Source organism: Symphodus melops (assembly GCF_947650265.1).
Source record: "Symphodus melops genome assembly, chromosome: 21".
Lineage (NCBI taxonomy): Eukaryota > Metazoa > Chordata > Actinopteri > Labriformes > Labridae > Symphodus > Symphodus melops.
In genome coordinates this window covers 15,262,351-15,283,665 of record NC_136711.1, presented here as the reverse complement: position 1 = coordinate 15,283,665, position 21,315 = coordinate 15,262,351, and the positions used below count along the sequence as shown (strand labels likewise).

The 21,315-nt window shown below is 42.3% G+C and overlaps 2 protein-coding genes across 4 annotated transcripts in view; one reads left to right on the top strand and one right to left on the bottom strand.

Annotated features, from left to right (window-relative positions):
* insyn2a (inhibitory synaptic factor 2A) overlaps window positions 1-16,472 on the top strand; it is a 39,729-nt gene extending 23,257 nt beyond the window's left edge. Inside the window, exons 4-5 of one of the 2 annotated variants that reach the window (XR_013778025.1) lie at window positions 5,522-6,016; window positions 16,395-16,472. Coding sequence is in view for 1 of the 2 variants with exons in the window: in XM_079334332.1 (XP_079190458.1) it covers window positions 5,522-5,705 (184 nt within the window). In the remaining variant the exon portion in view is untranslated. Of the gene's footprint in view, window positions 1-5,521; window positions 7,309-16,394 lie in introns of those variants that run through there. The other variant, XM_079334332.1, reaches the window with a different exon arrangement.
* dock1 (dedicator of cytokinesis 1) overlaps window positions 1-21,315 on the bottom strand; it is a 179,904-nt gene that overhangs the window by 94,423 nt on the left and 64,166 nt on the right. For both annotated transcript variants that reach the window (XM_079334262.1, XM_079334263.1), the window contains exons 26-27: window positions 16,428-16,555; window positions 14,065-14,160 (exon numbers count right to left, since the gene is read on the bottom strand). In XM_079334262.1, coding sequence (XP_079190388.1) covers window positions 14,065-14,160; window positions 16,428-16,555 — 224 coding nt within the window. The remainder of the gene's footprint in view (window positions 1-14,064; window positions 14,161-16,427; window positions 16,556-21,315) is intronic.

Below are 21,315 nucleotides of genomic sequence, written 5' to 3'. Positions count from 1 at the left end.
AAACAGGTAATAAATACAGGAAACAAAGAGGACGAAAGAAATGGCTGTTTAAAAGGGGGCAAATAATCTCCAATCTGGCGTACAACACCATGAAAATCAATTTAGCATGGCTGAAGACTGAAGAGCTGATTACATTATAACATATGGAAATTACTGCCCCACAGCACGACTCTGCTTTCGGAAGATATCTCTCTTTTTGTGTGCAAGCATAATGATCTTTTCCAACATGGTGGCACGCCGGTTACCATAGCTACAGGACGGATCTCAGCGAGGACAGACAGTTTGAGGGGGGACAGCGAGGACAGTCGAGAAGAGCACATTTAACACTCAGGAGGGAAAGATAAGAGAACGAAAAAAGGAAGGCGGGGGGAGAATGTGAAAGAGGGGGAGATAAAGACTCGCAGATGTTTAAATTAGGAGGAAAGAAGAAGGTGAGAGGTGTTGGGTTGATTTGAGGCGGTTATAATTGGGCCCGTTTTTTCGTTTTTGTACAGTTTTCAAAGGCGCAGGATTGGACAGGGAAGAAACGGGAGCGGGTTAGAGGAGCAAAGAAACGAGGGAGGGACGAGTCGGGGAGAGAGGTTAACGACAGACAAGGTCCAATGTGTCGTCTTCAATTTATTCTGATCCAACACAGTCCGGGGAGTGGCAGGAAGGGGACAGGGGAGCACGCCAGCAGCGCTTCACTTTTCACTTCCAGCAGAAAATCAAATTTTAGAGGGACACTGCCGAGCCTGTGACAGTTTCACGAGGAGGAGCTGATAACTGGGTCTGACAGAGATTAACACAATCTTTCATTAAAAGGCCTTTTGAGTATGTTTAAAGATTAGATTATTATCTTTTCACTTTTTTCTTTTCTTTTTCAGTAGCCTTCAAGTTTTATTGCTGCCGACCAATCCACCTCTACTTTTTATGATTCTCTTGGCAGATCGTTGGGCTATATGTGTTGCTCATCAGTCTATTTATGTGTTAGCACACTTATGGCTGATCTCCACATTCACTCTGTGCCCCGCCGTGGTCCGTCAGCGCCAACGCTTTGCTCCGTCACAACAAGACACGCACCCTGCCTCACTGGGTTTCAGGAGCCTGAGCGTAGCATTAAGAATGAAAAATGTACACAAATCACAGGAGAGCTACAAGATCACACAGGAATGAAGAATAAAACAGGCAAACAACATGTTGTTTGGCCTTTCTGAAGTGGCTTTTATCTTAGTTTGGTGCCTGTATTGATGTTCAGTTGATAAAGTGATGAAAAATGACGACTGTGAGTCTGTACTTTGTGATTTATTTTGAAATTGACCAGACGTTCTGAGTGTTTTCCTCGTCTGACTTCCTGTCCTGAAACTTTGGATAACACTAACCACAGACATACTGTATGCTGTCATGTAGACTCTCTGTATACTAAATTGTTTACTAAAAGTTCTAAATTGCAGAGTTGATAAGCTAGTAAGGAGAAGGGAGTGTTTGAACAATAACTATTGATCTAAATGTTTCTAGACTGGTTCGAGATCTTCGACCAGTCCGGTTACTTTTGGATCACGCTTTCACCATGACCTGGATGACTCAGAACCTACATGAACAATAACTATAAAGTGAGCAGTTAGTGAGAATTCAGGTAAAGTACAACTTTAGTGTAATATAAACAGAGGTTAGAAAGCTCTGAGTCCACGCAGGGCAATAACAAGTAGCCATTAAACACAAGGCAACAACAAACTCAGCACTTTTTGAAGCTTTCCTCGAGGAGTTATGAAAACCCCATCACCATAAAAGTGCGACTGTGTGTTAGTGTGTAAGAAACAAGTCTCACAGAAAAGGGCACAAAACAAATCCCCAAAGATGCCACCAAAACACACTTAAGAGACCTGTCAGAGTGCCTTTACTCCTTATTAATTGGAATTCCTTGAAGAGATGAAAAGGGGAACAACAAAAGAGTCGCTGCCCTGTTTCATGAGTGACATCAACCACACTCGTAACACTCAGACAACATGTGCAATAGGGCGGCATCGAGAATTTGTGTTTAAAGGAAAGGCGGAAATTATAAGTGTAAAGGGATTTATGGAAAATCTTAAGAGCGATAACGTGAATCTTAGAACATAAATATATGGCAAAACATGATTTAATTATTCGTCCAAACAAGATGTTTTTTCAAACATGAGAGATGATGCATTTGTAAATCTTCCAAAAACAAATGACAGACGAGATTTTAGTTTTTAAAGAAAAGAAACCGAGTCTCTTCGTTCATGTCACCTGTTGCTGGAAACATGACGGCTGAGAGTGAGACAACACACGAAGAACAGGTTGAGACTGAGTGAAGAGAGCTGAAGTAGTCTCTGTAAAATGATGTATTGGCTTGAAGCTGCGTGTGTTTTATTGGTGTTCAAGGCTGACGCTTCCTTTAGGACACAGCTCAGGATGGGTCTCGTCGTACGAGCAAGAAAGAGTTATATAGAGTGAAACTACTCAAAGCCACATGTAAAAAAAAGATGATTAAATGAGTAAAGAAACCTTTGAAAAGCTTCAGATCTTTGGTCATGTTTTTGCCCAAAGTTGCCACAAGTGGAGGAAAGAGAGATGTGTAAACTGCACGCATATGTTGGTAACGTCACAGTCAAGGAAACAAGAAGCAGCAAGCTGCCTGCATTTTCTGATTAAAGGAAAAAGGAAGAAAATAATCCCATTATTGCGTGCCTGGGACGTGAATTTGTGTTGCCATGGTATTGATCATGTTTGATTTGTACTCGATTTGATTTGTCGATTTTAATATCTCTGGTATCGGGACAACCCTCGGCAAAAGGTCCAAGCTGTGCAAAACAGGTTGGAAGAGAATGCAACTTGCACCTCTGACACAGAAATGCAGCTTTTTCCACAAGCAGACAAACGTCGCACTCCAACAGACTTCACACAAAGTGAAGTGGATTTATAGTCAGATAATTACCAGTTTGTGATTTATTGCTAAAAGCTGCAGTATCCGTGACCCCGTGTAAAAGCCTGAGTCAAACAAATGCAAAGTGCTGAGTGTCTGGTTCAGCACCCAACATTCAGTTGAGTCACTGTAAGACACCCACATTTACATCTGTTCTCTTCCAATCAACGCCAGCTCCAATGTATGTTATAAAAAAAAAAAAAAAAACGTCTCAGTCTACTGTAAGATGGTTAGATCTTTGTGTAAATGGTCTGAAAATGTGAATTGAGATCCAGTGCTTGTATTGATGGAGCTTTAATTTACTGTATTGAATGCTTTTAATACCGATAGCTCTTTTAAAATCTTCTAAAAAGATCTTTTAAGTATTGCAACAGGCAATCATCAAAGACGCCTTGTATTTCAATCAAAGCAGGCAGCTTACTCCCTCACTCACCTTGATACTCAGACAGCAAAAAAAAATGGTCGAGTCTAGCCGGACAAACTGCTCTATTCACGAACTGGATCAGGATCCATTATGTAAGACTATCCTTCAGAGCTCCCACAAGCCGCACTGGTGGCTGGACGAAGCTTTAGCAGATTAAAGTCCCTGCACACTTAACACGGCTGAGACTAATCTGAGTTTCACTAAGCAGAATCTCACAGTCAGATGTGCACGAGCGTGGGTTTACAATGATGGCTGGTGCACATACATGTCTTTGTACCATGGGGCAAATGTGGAGTACAACAAGAAGAGAAAAAAAACAACAACTATGTTTTAGTGGTGTGTGTACGAGTTCCCCTAAATTAAATCGTCTGCATCTCTATAACCTTTTTGCTTATGTTGAATAATCAGGCAGGCATCAAAGCAACATGATGTGCTCTACAATCTGAAAAGGCTCACATCAATACCCAGGCTCTGATCTCAGTTTTAGCAAAGCAAATGATCTTTGGTTCAACACCCCCGCCAATGACCCAGCATCCTGCTCGCTGGGAGAAATACTAATGGGTTTCCTTCTCGCTTTATGAATCACGATAAGAATGAACTTCTTTAAAAAAAAAAAGCAGAGGCGATAGCATCAAAAGTGGGCAGTCAGATGAAAGCAGTCCAAATAGGGCTGTTTTACAGGGGGGTAAGGATGAAATGTAGGTCGCCTTAGCAGACTGCAGTAGATGCCTGTGCACGGGTTAGGTAAGAACAGGCCGAAACGAAAGGTTCTAAATTTGGTAAGAGGGGATGTTTGGTAGTCAAAACATGTCAAGATTTAAAGAGGCAGGAAGGGGAAAGAAACCTAAGTGGTAATATTGCAGAGGAGGGAAACGTTTACAGTCGACAGGGAATCAAAGAAAAAGTGAAACTTCCAAAAAGGACAGCCTCATTTAACATTTTACCAAGGGTAGAACAAAGAAGGATTTAACGTCGAGATTAACTGCATTACTCAAGTGTTGAATTAATTGTATCTAATTATATTTAAGAGGGGGGTTAGGGTAAAAGCAGTAGTGCAGTGCAGCCTGGAGAAGTGAGCATAATCTTATTTTATGCCCTAAATGTTGTGGCGTTCGAAGCATGCTGTCCAGTGAAGGATAAATGTGCTGTTTTATAAACCGTGACATGTAAGGCTACTCTTGCATTTAAGGTTAGCCTAAAAATGGGCCTTTGGTGTGCAGCTTTTTTTTTTTTTTTTTTTTGTTTTCAACCAATTTTGTTAGAGAACAGACTGGATCATCAATACCTCCCTGCTTCCAACTCTGGTACTTAAAGAGTTTCTGCACTGACTTCAGGAAGTAAAGGCAGGGTTGGTAATTTTCAAAAACTGGCATGATTTTGAAAGTATCATCCTCTCCATCTTGACCCACCCCTTTCATGCGTGACGTAGAGAGGCTTGATTGGTTTATAAAACGTGTAACAAGTTCCGACATTGGTGGAAGTATTTAGGTGTTTATAGCTGCTTCAGAAGAAGGATTTTTTAGTTCTTTTTTCAGAGTACATGATTTATTATTACTGTCAGAACCTAAAGACAATTTCAACCAAAATCTTTAAAAGTGTATCTGGAGAAAATTACCTACCCATGCCTTTAAAGATCTACTCTAGCCTTTACTCTAGCCACAGAAGAGGTGGGGATTTGGTCTGTTTGGTGAGTTACTAAGCAACATGTTAGAGTTAGAGATTCTGAATATTTGCCTGACATTTGTAAGATGGCAGCAAATTAGAGACAGAGGAGAGTGTGAGGTTTCAACATCCTAGGAAATAAAATTGCACAATACCGAACGAACAGAGGTGATTTCGGAGGTAGGTATACAAAATGGAGACTGAGAAATAGTTGGTATAAACCATATACATTATTGGGGTTAGGGTTCCTACCTCACCTACTGTATTGTTCTGCGAGTATAAAGATAACACAGTTGTCATGTTAAATTACTGACCTTCTCATCCATTTTAGTCTATTTTGCTATTTTGTTCTCCCTCAGAGTGGGAAAGCTTCTTAGTATATTTACAGCAGCAAGCAAAAACATGGGGACAGGGAGGCTTTCTCTTAAAATGCAATGAAGTCAATGATAACCCTGCTGCAGTAAGCTTCTGTTGAGGTGATTTTGTTTCTGATTTTTTTTTTTCTGCTGCAGTGTGGAGCTGGACTTCAAGCTGCAGGAGGACAAGCTGCAGCCGCTGATGAAGAGACTTTGCCCTACAGATGACACCCACTTCCCCCACTTGACTTACCCACAGGAGGCCTTCACCTCCACCCCAAAACGCAAGTCCAAAGCGGACTCCAAGAAGCACGCCCGCTGGAAACTTTGGTTCTTGTGAAAACACAGGAAGGACTTTTTTCACCTGCCACCAACGCACAGGATTTAAACAACGTCCATGCTTGTTTGGTTTTCTCATCTCGTCTTCTCTTCTCTCACATCAGCTACTTGGCTCTGTCTTTAATTAATGGAAAGTACTACTACTGGATCCCATTTTCCAGAAGACAGGATGTGTTATGGGACACAAGTGGATTCCATGGAAAATTTTGAAATCTCACCCTTACCAAATAACGGATTCAGAGTTATTTTGAACTAATTCCTTCAAACAGGGTGTGAAATTACACCAGGGAAACATATTTGGAGATCAGCAAGGTGAGGAGATGAATTTGATTTCCCTCTGTCTATTTGCATATATTTTTCTAGCCGACGTCTTCGGGGATTTATTCTATGATAATGGTTCAGTGATCGTCACGTTTCTATTCACACCAGTTGGGACTTCTCAGCTGCCTCCAGGAGAGGCTGACACGTCGACCACCGCGCTCTGAGGTCTACAGCATATCACTGTACTGCAAAGCACAATTAACACTGTTCAGGACACATTTTCTCCAGAATATTTCAAAAGAACTATTTTGAGGATTAACTCACAATGTCTAGATTACTTATTAACCATGACAGATTCAAGACTTTCACATAACATCAGAAAGAAAAAACCCAAAAGGACAAAGAAGTCAGACATGTTTATTGGAATTCTATGATCAACTTTCTATCCATCGCAAAAATGTCTCCTTGAATCAACTGACTTTGAAGTAAAGAATGAATAAATAACACTTATTTTCCTAATGATATTTGCAAACTTAGACATCAATGTACTTTTTTCTAAATATATATCTATTTCGCTCACTGTAGGGTTTAAGGGGATATATTTATTTGAGCTGCTGTGAAGGGGTCTGTGCATTTTTAACTAGAGAGCAAAAGACAAGAAGAAATTAATACTCTAGATATCTCTCCATACGTCAAAGAAGTTATGCTAACCTCACGATGCATTAGCTCATTAAACCTTCAAGAAAAGAAAAAAATAATACAAAATGCATCAGTATGAAATTAGAGTTGTCCTGTTCAAGGCAGAAAACACTCTTATTCTTTAAAAGGGAACATTTCTTTTGAAGTGGGGTTGTATGAGGTAGCTAACAATAGTGAGCCTACTGCTAATGTTTAGCACAGCTTCTACATTTGCAAAAAGGCTGCTCGAGGAATGACAATACAGCTAAGCAATGCACTGATGGACATGCGTATGTAAAAAAAAAAATTACTTTTAGGAAGAACGGTTCCACCAAAACAAACACCTTATCACTTCATGTGCACGAGGCAAGCTCAACTTTAACTGATGTTCAATTTCAATAGATTTCAGAAACGTTGCATCCAGTGTTTTAAGAACGTATTTAGTGGACTTTGGATAGGTTTCACTGTGTCCTCAGTAAGAACGTGCTCAAGCAGCTGGGTCTGTACACACCAACAATCAAGGTAATACACTGAGGCAACTTCATGTTAGAAGAAGATTAGCAAAATAAGCTAGCTAAACATTAGCTGCACAGCGCTACTGCTCCAAATCATCACGAAGATAGCCTTTGATAAATAAATGGAGTTAATCAAAATAATGTGATAAGTAGTAATGTGATTGGTCTCTCATCACTTCCATCCTTAGTTTACCGCCTTATATGTAGTGTGTCTTCTTTAAGCGCTAATTAGAAAAGCTAATCAGATTCAGTGTGAAGCACGTGTAGGAATACGGGACTGTGGAAGGTTAAAAGAAACAACAGGGCTGTTTAAGGCTCAGGAGAAGCGCGAAAAATATTTAAAAACGTAACACCATTCAAAGTGAGATTCATATTTCTTTAGGTGGAACCATTTTTAAGTTGCTAAAATATGTTTCCTACAACTGTGTATGCAATGTACATCGCTTAGCTTCCCTTCCTTTAGAAAATGTTTCCACTAATGGGCCATACTGACTGGCATTAGCTGTGGATAATACACAGTGCATTGACAAGTAGTACCTCATACAACCCCCCCTTTTTTTTTTCTTTTTTCTTTAAGTAGGCTAACTGTCTCTTCAAGTCAGCACACTAAGCATATTACGTAATGTTGGTATTTAGCACATGTGAGGGGTTACAGCCGATAGTTGTGATTGTATTGCCGCAGTGTCCTGCATCAGCTCCTCAAACTAAGCCAGAAAGAGTGAATGTGCCACTTCTGATCACAACCAGGGCTTCTACAGTGCAGGGTGGCGGCAGCTTAGCCCTGCATGCTTTTTACTCACCCCTGCTTTTGCAGGATATTTTCTAGCTTTTAAAGACACAATTTTTAAATAGGAAAACAATTGAGCTTACCCATTCCCCCACCTTTTGTTTTTAATCACCAGCTCCTGCTCATCGCTTCCACATCTATTCAACTGTATAGTAAAAACTTATCTAGTCTCTCCATACAGGAAAGTAAGATTATGTACAGCCTAATACTATTTGCTTTTACGATATATAAATACATGTTATATAGCAAAAAATAGGGCTAATACAATTTTAATGAGCAGGAAGGTAGCCAGTATCTACAGTAAAAGAAAACACCATTACGCTGAAGAGCATAACAGTAAAGTCACTCTCAAAGCCAAAAAAACTGCCCGAAAGACAGGAAATTCACCAGAGTGGTTTTAAGGGCATAAAAAGAAACACTACTGTCCGAATCAACCTCTTGCAGATGACTTAATATCACTGGTTTGATCTTCACAGGCTCCAACATGTTGCTTTCTGTTGGCTTTATGTGATTCACTCCATCACTCCTATACATGCAGAGTTGGTTTTCTTTCAGTCGTTACACTGTAGCACCAAGACAGAACTAGATGTTTTATCTGTACCTTAAAGAAGTGCAATTGATTTATTATGTGCAATACTGTGTATTTTATACTGTTTTTACAAAAAAAAACGAGAAAAGAAAACATTATAAAGATATTTAATATGCAAAATATGAAAAAAATAAAAACAGACATCCACAGAACTCTCAAAAGCCAAAGAAGACTGAGTATCATTTGTGTAGTGTACAGCAGCATCCCGAAAAGTAGGATTCATAGGTCAGTTAAAAAAAACAACCTACAAGCTTCTTTTTTTTTTTTTTTACTTACCTTTAATGGTGTGAGTGTTAGCAGCAGACCTGTGAGGTCTGAATGAGCCAGTGTCACGGTCAACGCTTTGAGCAACTCAATGAAATTGAATTTACGTCAGCTGCACTAAGACGTCAGCAGAAACCCTGACACAAACATTTCAAACAAAAAGGCACACTCTGTATTCATTAACACTAGCGAGTGTTACCGCTATGGAAGAAAACGTGTTTTTTTTTCTGAAAAAAACATGTAATTCAGGAATAAACTTAAAGCACCTGAGAAGAATTTTAAAGTGATTATAAAACAAACTAAAATGAAAACTCATGCCTCTATAGAAGCTACAAAAACAAAGGAGAACATCAGCTTGTCAGCAATGCTGACTATTTCTATTTTTAGTTCCTTTAACCTCTGCCACAGGGTAGGTGTCAAATGAAGTGATTAAATGCGCTGGACAAACTTTTTTGAGGTTTTCCACAGCAACGATTCTAAATGAACAATTTCTTTGATTGCAGGAAGATGTTTCAAAACAAAAAGCACTACTGAATAAATGTAGTGCTCTATAAGTGTGTTCTGTTTTGTCTACAGGGGGTACCAAAGCTGCCACAGACCGAAAATTCCTCACCGCATATTTCCCTTTAATTTGAAAAAAGAAAATCTGTATGCAAAACAATCAACTCTATAATCTTGAGATGAAAACCAACTAATTAAGTCCTGCATGTCTTTGATGTAGCAGTGTGGAACGACACAGGGGCAGAATCCACCAGGGGGGGGATGAGCAGCTAAGGGCTTTCTGCTTCAGGAAGTCAACCTGCCTGAGAACCTGCTTCTGATCCACAGCTTACACTCAGAGACCATTTTGTGCCCCAGTCATCCTTACTTTAATTCTGTCTTTTGACATCGGAGCACGTTTTTGCTTCGAGCCTGTACGTGCACCTGGCGGATGTTAGTCCAGACGACCATGAGGTAAAGCGAGGACAAAGCTCTGAGTGAAAGCCCCCAAAAGCTGCTGAGTCACTGTTATCCTGATAGAGGAAGCTACAGGAGCTTTTTTTTTGCTCGAGGGCAACACTGCCCCCCCTCCCCCCCAAGTTATCCAACATGTGACCTCCACAGGGCTTCCCTCAGGGGGGGGGATGTTTATAGCGCATTACTAATGGCCCAAACTAAGTACAGCATCAAAAAAGAATAGTGTCAAGCCCTTTCGCCGCAGGCTTTGTGGTTTAAAGATGATAGACATCGCAATGTGGGTCCTCGCGGTTTTCACACAGCGAGCACCGTGCCTGACATGAGCTGTTGCAGGGTCAATAAACCCAAGAGGACACTCAGAGTCAGAGTATCGGCACAGGAGAGGCGCAGAGAAGTGCAGGGAGTGAGTGATAAGTGCATGTTGGAAGCATTATGATGCAGTGCCATATCTCACTATGCTTCTTTTCTGTAAGAGCTCTGCAGCAGTCTGGCCGGCAGTAGAGAGAGAGAGAGAGAGAGAGAGAGAGAGAGAGGGGATACAGAAAGGGAGAAGAAAAGAGATGCTGAGAGAAATATTATGACAGACACAGATCTAAAGATGGAGAGATAAAGAGAGTTATACAGGCAGACACAGACAGAGGAGATGTGAACAAGCATCATTGGGATGTCTTTGTTGCAATCAGTGAATGCTACGCAGCGGAGAAAAAAACAAACACTTCAGCCCCTTTTGGCTGGTCAGCATCATGCTGTCAATCAATAACATCAAGTGTCGTCCGTCTTCCCCCCCCCACCCCTACTCCGCAGCTTCACACTTCAGTCCGTCTGTGACCTGCAGGAAGATCATTGAGGAAAGAATGCAGGCAACTTGGATTCAACGATGTCCTCAAAAGCAGAGTTTTCAAAGTTCAATACAGATTTGGAAAACCCCAAAGGAAAAGATGAAGTCTTTTTTATTTTCACTTAGTTGTTAGTACAGGTATTTGCTGACAGTGCAAAAAAAGAAGAAAAAAAAAAGCTAAGTTCAATATGACAAATCACCAAGGTTTGCTTCATTGGAGACTGTACATGAAGTGGAAAGGAGCTCTGACCTTAAACCTGCATTCTTTCTTATGGCCAATGAGAAGTGGTTGCATAGACAAATTGTTTCCGTCTTTATCTGTCTATTCATGTAAACAGACAGTACTTATCATTCAGTGCTTATCTTGTATCTTCGTTGACAGAAAATAAATTCAAGGGCGTAAAGGTAGAACTCTGTAATTCTAAGGGACAGCCAAAATGTCTCAGCTACCATCCTGATGTGAATGTATTCACGAGGACTCGTCTCAACCTGTTTAGAGGGTGGACAGGAATGTTAAAGCCTGCCACCGTGTCCTGCGATGCAAATGTGTGGAGACTGCCGAGTCTATGTCGCTAACAGGCGTAGCACTCCGGTGACAACACACAACAAAACATGACACCCCGCACGCCGCCACTGTGGTCACTCTCATCAGCATTCTGCGTCCAGCATTGCCGAGAGAGAGAGAGAGAGAGAGAGAGAGAGAGAGAGAGAGAGAGAGAGAGAGAGAGAGAGAGAGAGAGAGAGAGAGAGAGAGAGAGAGAGAGAGAGAGAGAGAGAGAGAGAGAGAGAGAGAGAGAGAGAGAGAGAGAGAGAGAGAGAGAGGAAAAAGGGAGAGAAAAGAGAGCAGGGAGACACAGTAGAACATTAATGCATAAATCTAAATGTAAGAGGCTGCCGCTCAAGAGCAAGGTCGCTGGTTGGCTGCTGCGTCGAGTGAGCAGCGGTGCGCAATCTGCCTGCAGAGTAGGTGCACAAGAGACCCCTGATTAGAAAGCTACGACACTTCCTGCAGCAAAAAAAATGGTTAGAGGCTTTTGAGTAAAAGAGCAAAGACGCTTCAGAAGGATAATGCTTTGATGTGACCTCCAACCTCCTCTGGGAAAAATGACACCCTGTGTGCTGATGCTAATTATGATGCGGCGACTTCAAGTCCAATGGCTTGCTTCCTATAGGAGACTGCAGCTGACAAAAGGCAGAGGTCAGTTGGGACAATGAAAGCGGGGCGTTTGAAGTAAGGTAAAGGACGACTGCAGTGCATGTATACAAAGTAGATGGTTTCAATAAAGAGGTCACGGGTAGAGCAGTTTTATTAAACAGAAAGGATGCTGGTATTCTTTTCCACCAATCAGCAGTCGCCGCTGGAAGTACATGACACAATTCCACTTCCACCACAGGGTGTAAATGCTGGAATGGATGCACTTAGAATAATATGGCAGAGAGAGCCCGTGCATGTGTCTCCATGACTGGATGAAGTGGTAGGTGAAGTAAATACAGCCGACTAGTATGTCGACCCAATACCTACCTCAATTACCTTCAGTATCACTGATGCCTTATGGGAAAAAAAACAAAACACAAAAAGTCCTGATGCAGATTGCCTGGCAGTTAGTCGTCGTCGCTCTCCATGTACGGCTGTACGGAGGCGACAGTCCTCAAAGACGCAGGCCCAGGTTTGAGTCCAGCCTGTGGCTACTTTCCCTCACTTTCCTACCCTATCTTATCAAATCAAGGACACAAAGAAAAAACACATCATGAAACTATTTTTTTGCCTACTTTTTTTCTCACTCCTTCATGTAAGTCTGCATTAAAGTCACCTAATAACAATGCTCCACATGCCCATTCATGTTACACAAGGCCCGCACAGGCAGTCCAAGTGAGCGGACAGAACCGCCATGGCAGAAAACAAATCGACGCACGCGGCAAAGAACCGACGAAAAAAACGATTTTCACCGTCTTTAATTTCTACTGTAAAATTGACTTTACTCTTTCGATCATGATATTCCAACAAACGCGGCCCCACGCGATTCCAATCCATCACATTAATGGCATAATAAATGAAACGATGGAAGTGTTGGAGAGCCTCAAAGTGGGAGTCCTAAACCCCTCCAGGCAGCCGGCATAGGAAGGAGAGCCCTCTGCTAAACTCACAGCTGTATTAGCCCCACATTATGCAGGATGATACACAGTAGTGGTACTTTGTTGCATCGTAGACCTCCTCATAGCACTTTTAGCCGAGTGCAGCGTAGAAATAGCTTTAAACAGACAGGAATATAGAAACACCTGGGCAAGCTCACACATGTAAAATCACTTTAGTGCAGCTTTGAAAAGAGAAGAAGTACGTGAGTCGAGGACACAGGGGACAAAGGACGAGTGCTATAACACTATGACATAACACACACGCTCACAAACACACACGATGATTAGTGTGCGATAACTCGGGGTACTGTTGGCTAAATTAAATCACTCTCTGCTGCTGTGGCTCAGTGACAGCTAATAAAAGCAGATAAGATTCTATTTAAACAGGTGATGCTGCTGCTTCCTGCTGCTCCCCAGATGGAGAGGCTGCTGCATGTGTGCACACGGGAGGGATGGGAGGCCAAACCACTACAGTATCAATATGATCAGTCAATATCATGTGACTCAGTGTTGTGCTACTTGAAGTTATAATAAAATGTCTCCTTCATCACTTGGCTCTATTTAAATGGGCTGTAAAAGTATCTTTAAGTGCCCTCAGTGGATTCCCCGTCATAAAACATTGCGTAAAAAAAAATCGACATAAGTGATTACCCAAGTCTTATTTCCAAAGTCACATCACAAGCTGACGCAGCGCTAATGAATAAAGGCATCAACAGGAGGCGATAGAACAAGTGAAGGAACAAAGAAGTTGGCATTCATGGCACTCTTTTGAGTCATGAAAACGGGTGACGGCTTTGTCACGCAGGCAGGAGACACATTTACGACATGAGGAGAGGAGCTTTTATTTGTCCCCTAGCCGTGGCTAAGAGAGCGATGCTAACAGAAGGTGGAGTATACTGATTAGAATTCAGCGAGGTGTGCGTCAGAAAAGTTTTTTTTTTTTAATAAATGAGGGATCAGACACACAAACGGGCAAACACCAAAACAAAACGCACACACACTTTGGCACACAAACAGCTGGCTGGGGACTGATATGAGCAGATCAAAGGAACTCTCAGATAGCGCTCTCTGCCAAGGTAGACTTTACCTTTAATGATAGCTTCGGAGCAGAATTGGGATTTTGCAGGGGGGCCTTTGGGAGTTAAACTGGTTGCGGAACCAGCCTTCAAATTGGAGTGTGTGTGTGTGTGTGTGTGTGTGTGTGTGTGTGTGTGTGTGTGTGTGTGTGTGTGTGTGTGTGTGTTGTTAGGAAAACAAGAAATGGATAAAAAAATAAAATAAATAAAATAAAAAAAATGGAGAGTTGGTGTAGACGTAATAGAGATGAAACAAACTTACGATGTGAGGGGAATCTCGGCCCATGGAGATGACCGTCCTGTTCACTGTCCTCAGCAGCTTCTCCATGATGATCTGAATGTGCCACTGGGTGGGACCCTGCACAAAACACATATGTTAAGAAACAAACAAAAATAAATGACACATTATCAAGAGGGTTTTTTTTGGTAGTAGTCGCTCTGTTCATTGGATGTAAAGTAGAAGTGGGAATCACAGAGAAACTCACAATATGACACGAGTACAATGTATATGACAAACTGCTTGTAACCTGATCTGGATTATATTCCTGAATGTCACCGAGCATTTCATGTAGCTAATGCTATTGCTAACAGGGGGAGGTAGGACAAGCCGCGTTTACCCAGACTTTGATTTTTTTACCAATAGATGTGCCTAAACATGCACAAGACACCTGGCAAATGGACCGAAGAGCTTAAAAAAAAACAGAAAAAGCAGAATATGGGACCTTTGATCAATCTTTTTAACAAAAAACAATAATTGGCACACTAAATAATGTGCACACATGAAAAAAAAAACCTACGACTACTTATCCATTGATTGGACAAAAACAATGTCGGAAAATGTTGAAACTGTTAGGATACTGTAAAGGCTTTTGGAGGGGTAAACACACCGTTTGAACTTGGACCTGCTTATTAACGAGTTGCAGCGAGCTCTTGGCTGATTTCACTCTCTCTTCCAAGCAGGCCTCTGTGACTAAACTTTCAATAATTCACACAGTTCTTTCTGCAGTTGAAGAACTTGTGCACGCCAGTCTGCGCACACGCACGCACACACACACGCCGACACAATCACAGAGGAGCGCTGAGGGAAAGTAAATTATCTAAAGAGGGAGTTCCAGTTACTGCCTTTCCAACGCAGCGAGTGTGACACACATTTCAGTGAGAACCCACAGGAGTCCCAGAGTTCTTTGGGAGGAACATCCTGGCCTCTTTAAACTTCCAACAACAAAAACACAGAGCATAATGAGCACGCCTGGATTATTCGTTTTTATTTAACGTTGAATCTAGCATCTCTGTCCTTTCCATCAATGCGTGTTTTTACGCGTCTGCAAAAGCAGCGGTGCAGGAGGGGTGCATCAAAAGGGAGAGAAACACAGGGAGAGCAGGCAGTGATTTGAGAGACAGAAAGAGAGAGAGGAGGAGTGTGGAGGAGAGAGGATAATCCCCTCGCAGAGTAAGGAGTGAGGAGTGGGAGGCCTGGCCATGGAGATCAATGTGGAGGGTTTGAGAGGGCCTGAGGGAGGACATCAGGAGTCTGGCCATGGAAGAGGATGAAACACTTGTAAAGCAGTGGTGTGTGTGTGTGTGTGTGTGTGTGTTATCATGTGTGCCTGTGAGGCTAAGACTTAAGCTTGAGTGCGAGGGATATGTAAGAAAACGTAAAGTTACTCAGCAAATAGTTTACGGAAACTGAGATGAAGTGTGCTGACATTTAAGGAAGAGGCGTGTGAGTTTTTTTTTTATTTCATTTTTCATCCTGCACTCTTAAGATTGAGATTTTTTGGTTTGTTTGGAGACATTTTGAGGGGTTTTCCTGTCTGTATTTAGAGGTCGGAGCGGTGGATGGAGTCAAAAACAGGGTAGAAAGAACGGGAGATGACACGCAGGAAATGACCAAAGGTGGGTGCCGCACAAATGACTGCTGCTAAACCGACACAGAGTGACTGTTAAGTCGTCTGAGAGTCAAACGAGAGTTAATTCACTGATTGTTGAACACTGAAAGTAGACGACAGAATTCAGAATTAAGGATTGAAGTCATTTAAGCATAAACAATCATCTAAAAACGGATGCTTTCAGCCACAGCTTGTCAGATAATCTGCTGCCTTTGACTCCTATACTCTTGAAGATTGAATGTTTAGGAGGATTTTTGACCGCTCTGAAGAAAATCCCTTCCTGAAGAGTCTAATGGGAAAATTTATGAACTGAATTTATTGCATTAAGGGCAAAAAAAAAATATGGCTCAAAAATCAATAACGTGTATTTATGATCAACTTCACAGCGTTGCAGACCTCATTGTTAGTAAATACTTTGGATGGAAACACAGAAGGGCTAACAAGCAGAGCTCATCTCCCTTTTCTTGCAACATATTCATAGTGTTAAAAATGGCCTCCAGCCATTCAGAGCAATGAATTACTTAGAGCAGCCGACTCTACAGGTGAGTAAATTAACACTGCTGTTAAATGTGTTCCTTCCAGGGCATATGCGGGGCAATAAACTAAATCCAGAACAGCACACTGATTAGCAGCCACTCAGTCAAATAACCACGACTGTACTTCAAATGGCTTAATCCCCTTGTTACGCTTCTGTTTGTCCCAGAGGTGAATAAAAGTAGACTCCTGCGCTCCTCACCACGTCCTTCCTGTAGAGCACCTCCAGGATGTCGCTTAGCAGCTTGCAGCAGGCCTTCGGCTCTTCCCTCTTCTCCATGTGGAACTTCAGCTGCTCCGTCATCAGCGGCAGGAGGATCTCGCGACAGTCTGCAGGGGGGAGAGAGAGAGAAAAAAAACCTGTCAAACACACACGCTCACAAGACAGCTCAGGACGCTGAGGAGACGAGGGAGTGCAGCTCGATGAAGACGCAAACAGCAGAGCTGTCTCCAGAGATAGGAGACATGAAGTTCAAGATTTTGTGAAAAATAATATGTTCGGAAAAGTGAAGAAGAATCACAGCACTAATAAGCCAGGAAGGATACCGCTCCTCAATTCCACCAGATGTGTGTTCGGTCCGTCTCCACTCAGCCCGGGTTACGTTTCTTTATGTTATTCAACGCTTGTTCCACTGCTTCTCAGCTCGCTCCCAGCTCCACCAGGCCAGAGCTCTCTGCAACAGATACGAATGGCTTCTATTTTGCCGGATGCCGGAGCAGTGCGCATCAATTTACCACAGAACAGATCGAGCGAGACAGGAAGTCAGACACCGGAACAACATGAAAACATGTTTGTTTGTTCATTTATTTTGCACACATTCCCCCCCCAAAAAAAAAAGAAAAAGAAAATGGTGCTAGGAGGGAACGAAGCCCGACGGACTTATACAAGAGTTCCACCCCCCAAACATCAGGTTTGATTTCAGTTGGGTTCGGGTACGATGACCTGACGGTTTCACACTCCGGGCATCAGATTATGTCGCGCTGTCTTGCGGGATTCTATATTTGCTTCATGAACGCCTTGGCCTCAGGATTCTAGCTGTAAACGTGTAAACTTGCGTGCGACGGACGAGGGATCACGGAGCCGAAACCCGAGCAGGAGCTGTATATCTGGAGAGAGATCTGGGTGATGGAGGCCATGAAATGTCCATCTTTTGAAATCCAGTCTAAGGTGCATTCGTGTGTGTAGGTGGGTCACATGTTTCTACATACGACTGGTTTCTATATAAAGGAATCAAAGAAAACCTTTATTAGAACAAAACAGTACTTAAAGCCCCCATGCAGTGCACTTAGTGTCTGTGACGAACAAAAAGGCAGACTATTGATGTCAAAGTCATTTGAAAAGAAAAAGAGAACGGCAGAGCTGAAGCGCACTGAGTTAAAGGATCTTAAAAGATCATGAATACAGAGGCGGTCCACTGGGATGCGGTGCCCTTCATATAACAATCCCTATAATGACAAGATGTAACCCGACTCTAAATTACAACCCAGAGATGGATTTCCACTAACAATCAATACAGTCTCTCTAATTTACAGATACCGATCACCGGCTTTTAGGCCAAAACAGGCACAAAGTCGAATGTCATCAAAGAACACACATACAGAAAGAGTTGTCAATAACAAAAACATTCAAGAGGAGGTGATACAACATCTTTCATCATCAGCAAGTGAACTTTCATGACCTTTTTATAAACAATACCCTAAGGTACAATCCAGTCTAAAAGGGTGCTGCATATCAGACCCAGAGGTTTTAACTCGCCTTTCAATGGGGGGGGGGGGGGGAGAGAGAGAGAGAGAGAGAGAGAGAGAGAGAGAGAGAGGAGAAAAAAATACAAAAAGTAAGACAATGAAAGAAAGAAAAGAATCTACTACTGCCTGTCTGATGAACCGACCGAATGATAATATCGGCTGATATTAGCATATCCAGTGACCATCGCTATCAGATAATTGTCGCAGATAAACACAGACATGACTCGACTTTTCCCCCCGTCAAATATCATTTCATTCGAGTATCGTTGAATTACACTCCAGTCTCTATCTGGCTGTCACCAGCAGAATGAGTAAACTGATGACAACAAGCGGTGACGCACGTGCGGAACATGCGCAGCTACTCTCCAGTTGTCTTCATTGTTTTCTACATCTTTTCCAAACGTGTTCAATGAGAGCATCTGAGCGATCAACACAACAAATGTGTCTATCTGTATCTATCTGTCCAGATCGAACACGGATCGTCCAGAAATATCGGCCAATTTATCCCCAATATCAATATTGGTATCTGCACCAAAACTCCCATATCAGTCAGGCTTTCGCTCAGTTTAATACTAGAATCCATCAGAAGCCATTAGGCAGCATCATTTAAACACGGAGAACGTGCCACTGAATGCTCGTGAATGCATCACATAGTCGATAGAAATGTAACAAATAAAGACTTGTGGAGGATTGGAGGATTTCATATTTAATAACTCACACATTGCTTGAAGAGAATCATTGTGAAATTGATGAACTAATCAATGTGGGAAATCCCTGGTTGCTCCTGGACTCCTTTTCAAGTGCTTTTTAATCAGTCTAATGCAAAAATAATTACAGGAAAAGCTCTGCCTTGAAAAGAATTGAAATAATTAGGGATTTCAGGTTATCAATTTACAAGATTCTGTATGATGACTGTAAAGAAATCTGCTAAGAATGTTGAGTACATATATATACAAACATATCTATACATATATAACTTAATTTTTTTAATTTTCCTGGGGGGGGGTTGATTTCATTTCTTCTTTTAGAAAGAGGCGGTTTTCTTTTTTTCCCACAGTAATGACTTGAAATAGCCAATCAGTGGTGGTCTTGATTTAAAATCCGGATCCAAAAAGTGGTGGGGTGACAAAGTACTACAACACTTTCACTTAGCATAGAGAGGTTTTAATCACTTTAATTAGCTTCATTTTACGTAAAAAGTGACGCAACACCAAAAGGTTCATTTGAGAGAAAAATAGATGAGGCTTCTCCTTTCGAGGTTCATTAAAGTTCCCCTTCAGTTTTTTGAAGAAATTCATGTTACATGTTGAAGTAAAGGGACGGCAAAAGATTAAGTGAGCTGACGCCCAAATCAAAAGCGGGTTTTCCATGTTTGTCCTGTATAATCTGTGTTGTTTAAGAAAGCTGGCCTGAGTTTGAAGCTACCAAACAGAGCAGGAGGTTTTAAAAAACCAAGAATCCATGGATCCTGATTACACTCTGCAAGCAACGGGGAAGTCTAAACATCGAGTGCTGGATAAGAGGAGTCTTATTGGCGATCTCACAACCTTCAATTTTAGTCTCGAAATTTCAATTTGGAGCCACCCACAGCTCCGCATCAAACATCTAAGGGACGTCCAAGAGTCGAAGATGTGTTTAAGTTTAAGTGCCTCTGAGTGGACAGGCTGCTGTACAGTACAGTGAGTGTATTCACTTGAAGCTTTCGCCGGCAAATTCCTGAAAATAAATGTGTTGGATGTGAAGAATCCGCCTTGCCAAATGTACGCCAGCTTGACACAAAGTGACAACCATGTCTGCACGGAAATACATTTGGTGCTGTGGAATAGAGCACCGAGGTATCTGCCTGAACAGCTTGAAGCTAAAAAGGTGCGTGTGTGTGTGTGTGTTTGCTGTGTGCGCTTGTCTTGTATCCTCCCAGGGTTTGAACACAAAAGCAGATCTTCTATCTGAGGGCGTCTCAGATTGTGTGGAGTGTTTAATACCTCGCTTTCAAAGAGGGACCATCCTGTTTTCTCTTTGCAGCTCCTCCAAATTCCAAACACAGACAGTGACACACCACCCACGCACACGTACATACACACAAACAAACACAGACACACACACATTAATGCCCATAGACATGCGAGTGCACATATGCACGCACAGTCCCTTTAGAAACAGGATGGGAGCGAGTGAAGCAGACTGGAACTATCAAGCCAGGCCATGAGCGCTCTCCTCAAACTTTCAGTGCAAACAGATTTTAGACGCTACACTGATTTCCCCCTTTTAACACAGACCAGGAGAGCAGCTGACTTCTTTGTTCTTTCCCGATGAGCCCATTTGCAAGTGATTTATGTGCCCGTCCCGCACTCTCCTTCGACATCATCACCAGCCAAGGTGACGCGACGCCGTGCCTCCGAAACGGAAAACGAAACAACAAACCCCCCCCCAACCCCACACACACTCTTTTTTCCCTGAGTTCATTAAGTCTTTCCTCCGTGGCGGGCGATTTGCATACGCATACCAATCACTTTTTAACACACAGCAATTCCACCTCAAAGGTAAAAGAAGAGAAGAGTGTCATCTTGCTGTTTAAAGCTGAACAGAGAGCGAGGACCACCGGGGACAAGGAAGTCGAATGTAAGACATGTTTATACACAGAAACGTTAATATGTTAATCACTGTGCAGCCTTCGGGTAAGAAAACAGCTCAATCATCCAACATGTTCAATGCATAATGATGAGCATGTTCCGGCCCCATGTTGGCAGGAAGATGCATCTGCATTTTTTTTTTGGGGGGGGGGGGGGGGGGGTGCATTCCATTTCCTTTTCAGGGAGCACCTTCAAAGCCTCTGCTTGTTGAGTTGTAAAACTTGAACAGACCAGATTGTGGAGCCATATATAAAAACAAGCAGCGGGTTAGTCCACATCTACAACCTTGTAACAAGTGTCCCTGCTGATCAGAAGCTCATTCACAAACATCAGGGAGGCTTGCCTGCCCATAATTACACGAAAAGATCAATAGTAATGAGCGGAGGAACACGGACTGAGCGCTGCCCTTCCTTCACTGCTTACTTTGTGAACTGGCCACAACACCAGACAAACGCTTTTGTTATGCTGAAGCAGGAAAGATCTGCTGGATGACGGAGACAAATTTGAGTTCAATAGCTGTGTTATTCAACAGGGGACCCAAAAAAAAAAAAAAAAACCCGTCCCATTTAACCCTGCGCAAGCTTCCTATCATCGTTCTGTATATTCAAGCTGAGCTGAACATCTGCTGATGCGTGAGGCAGAGCGCGAGCACGCGAGCGGATAATCGTTGTCCACTTCCTTTCCGTTAGTTAGCTGCTCTAAGGCATGTGTTGT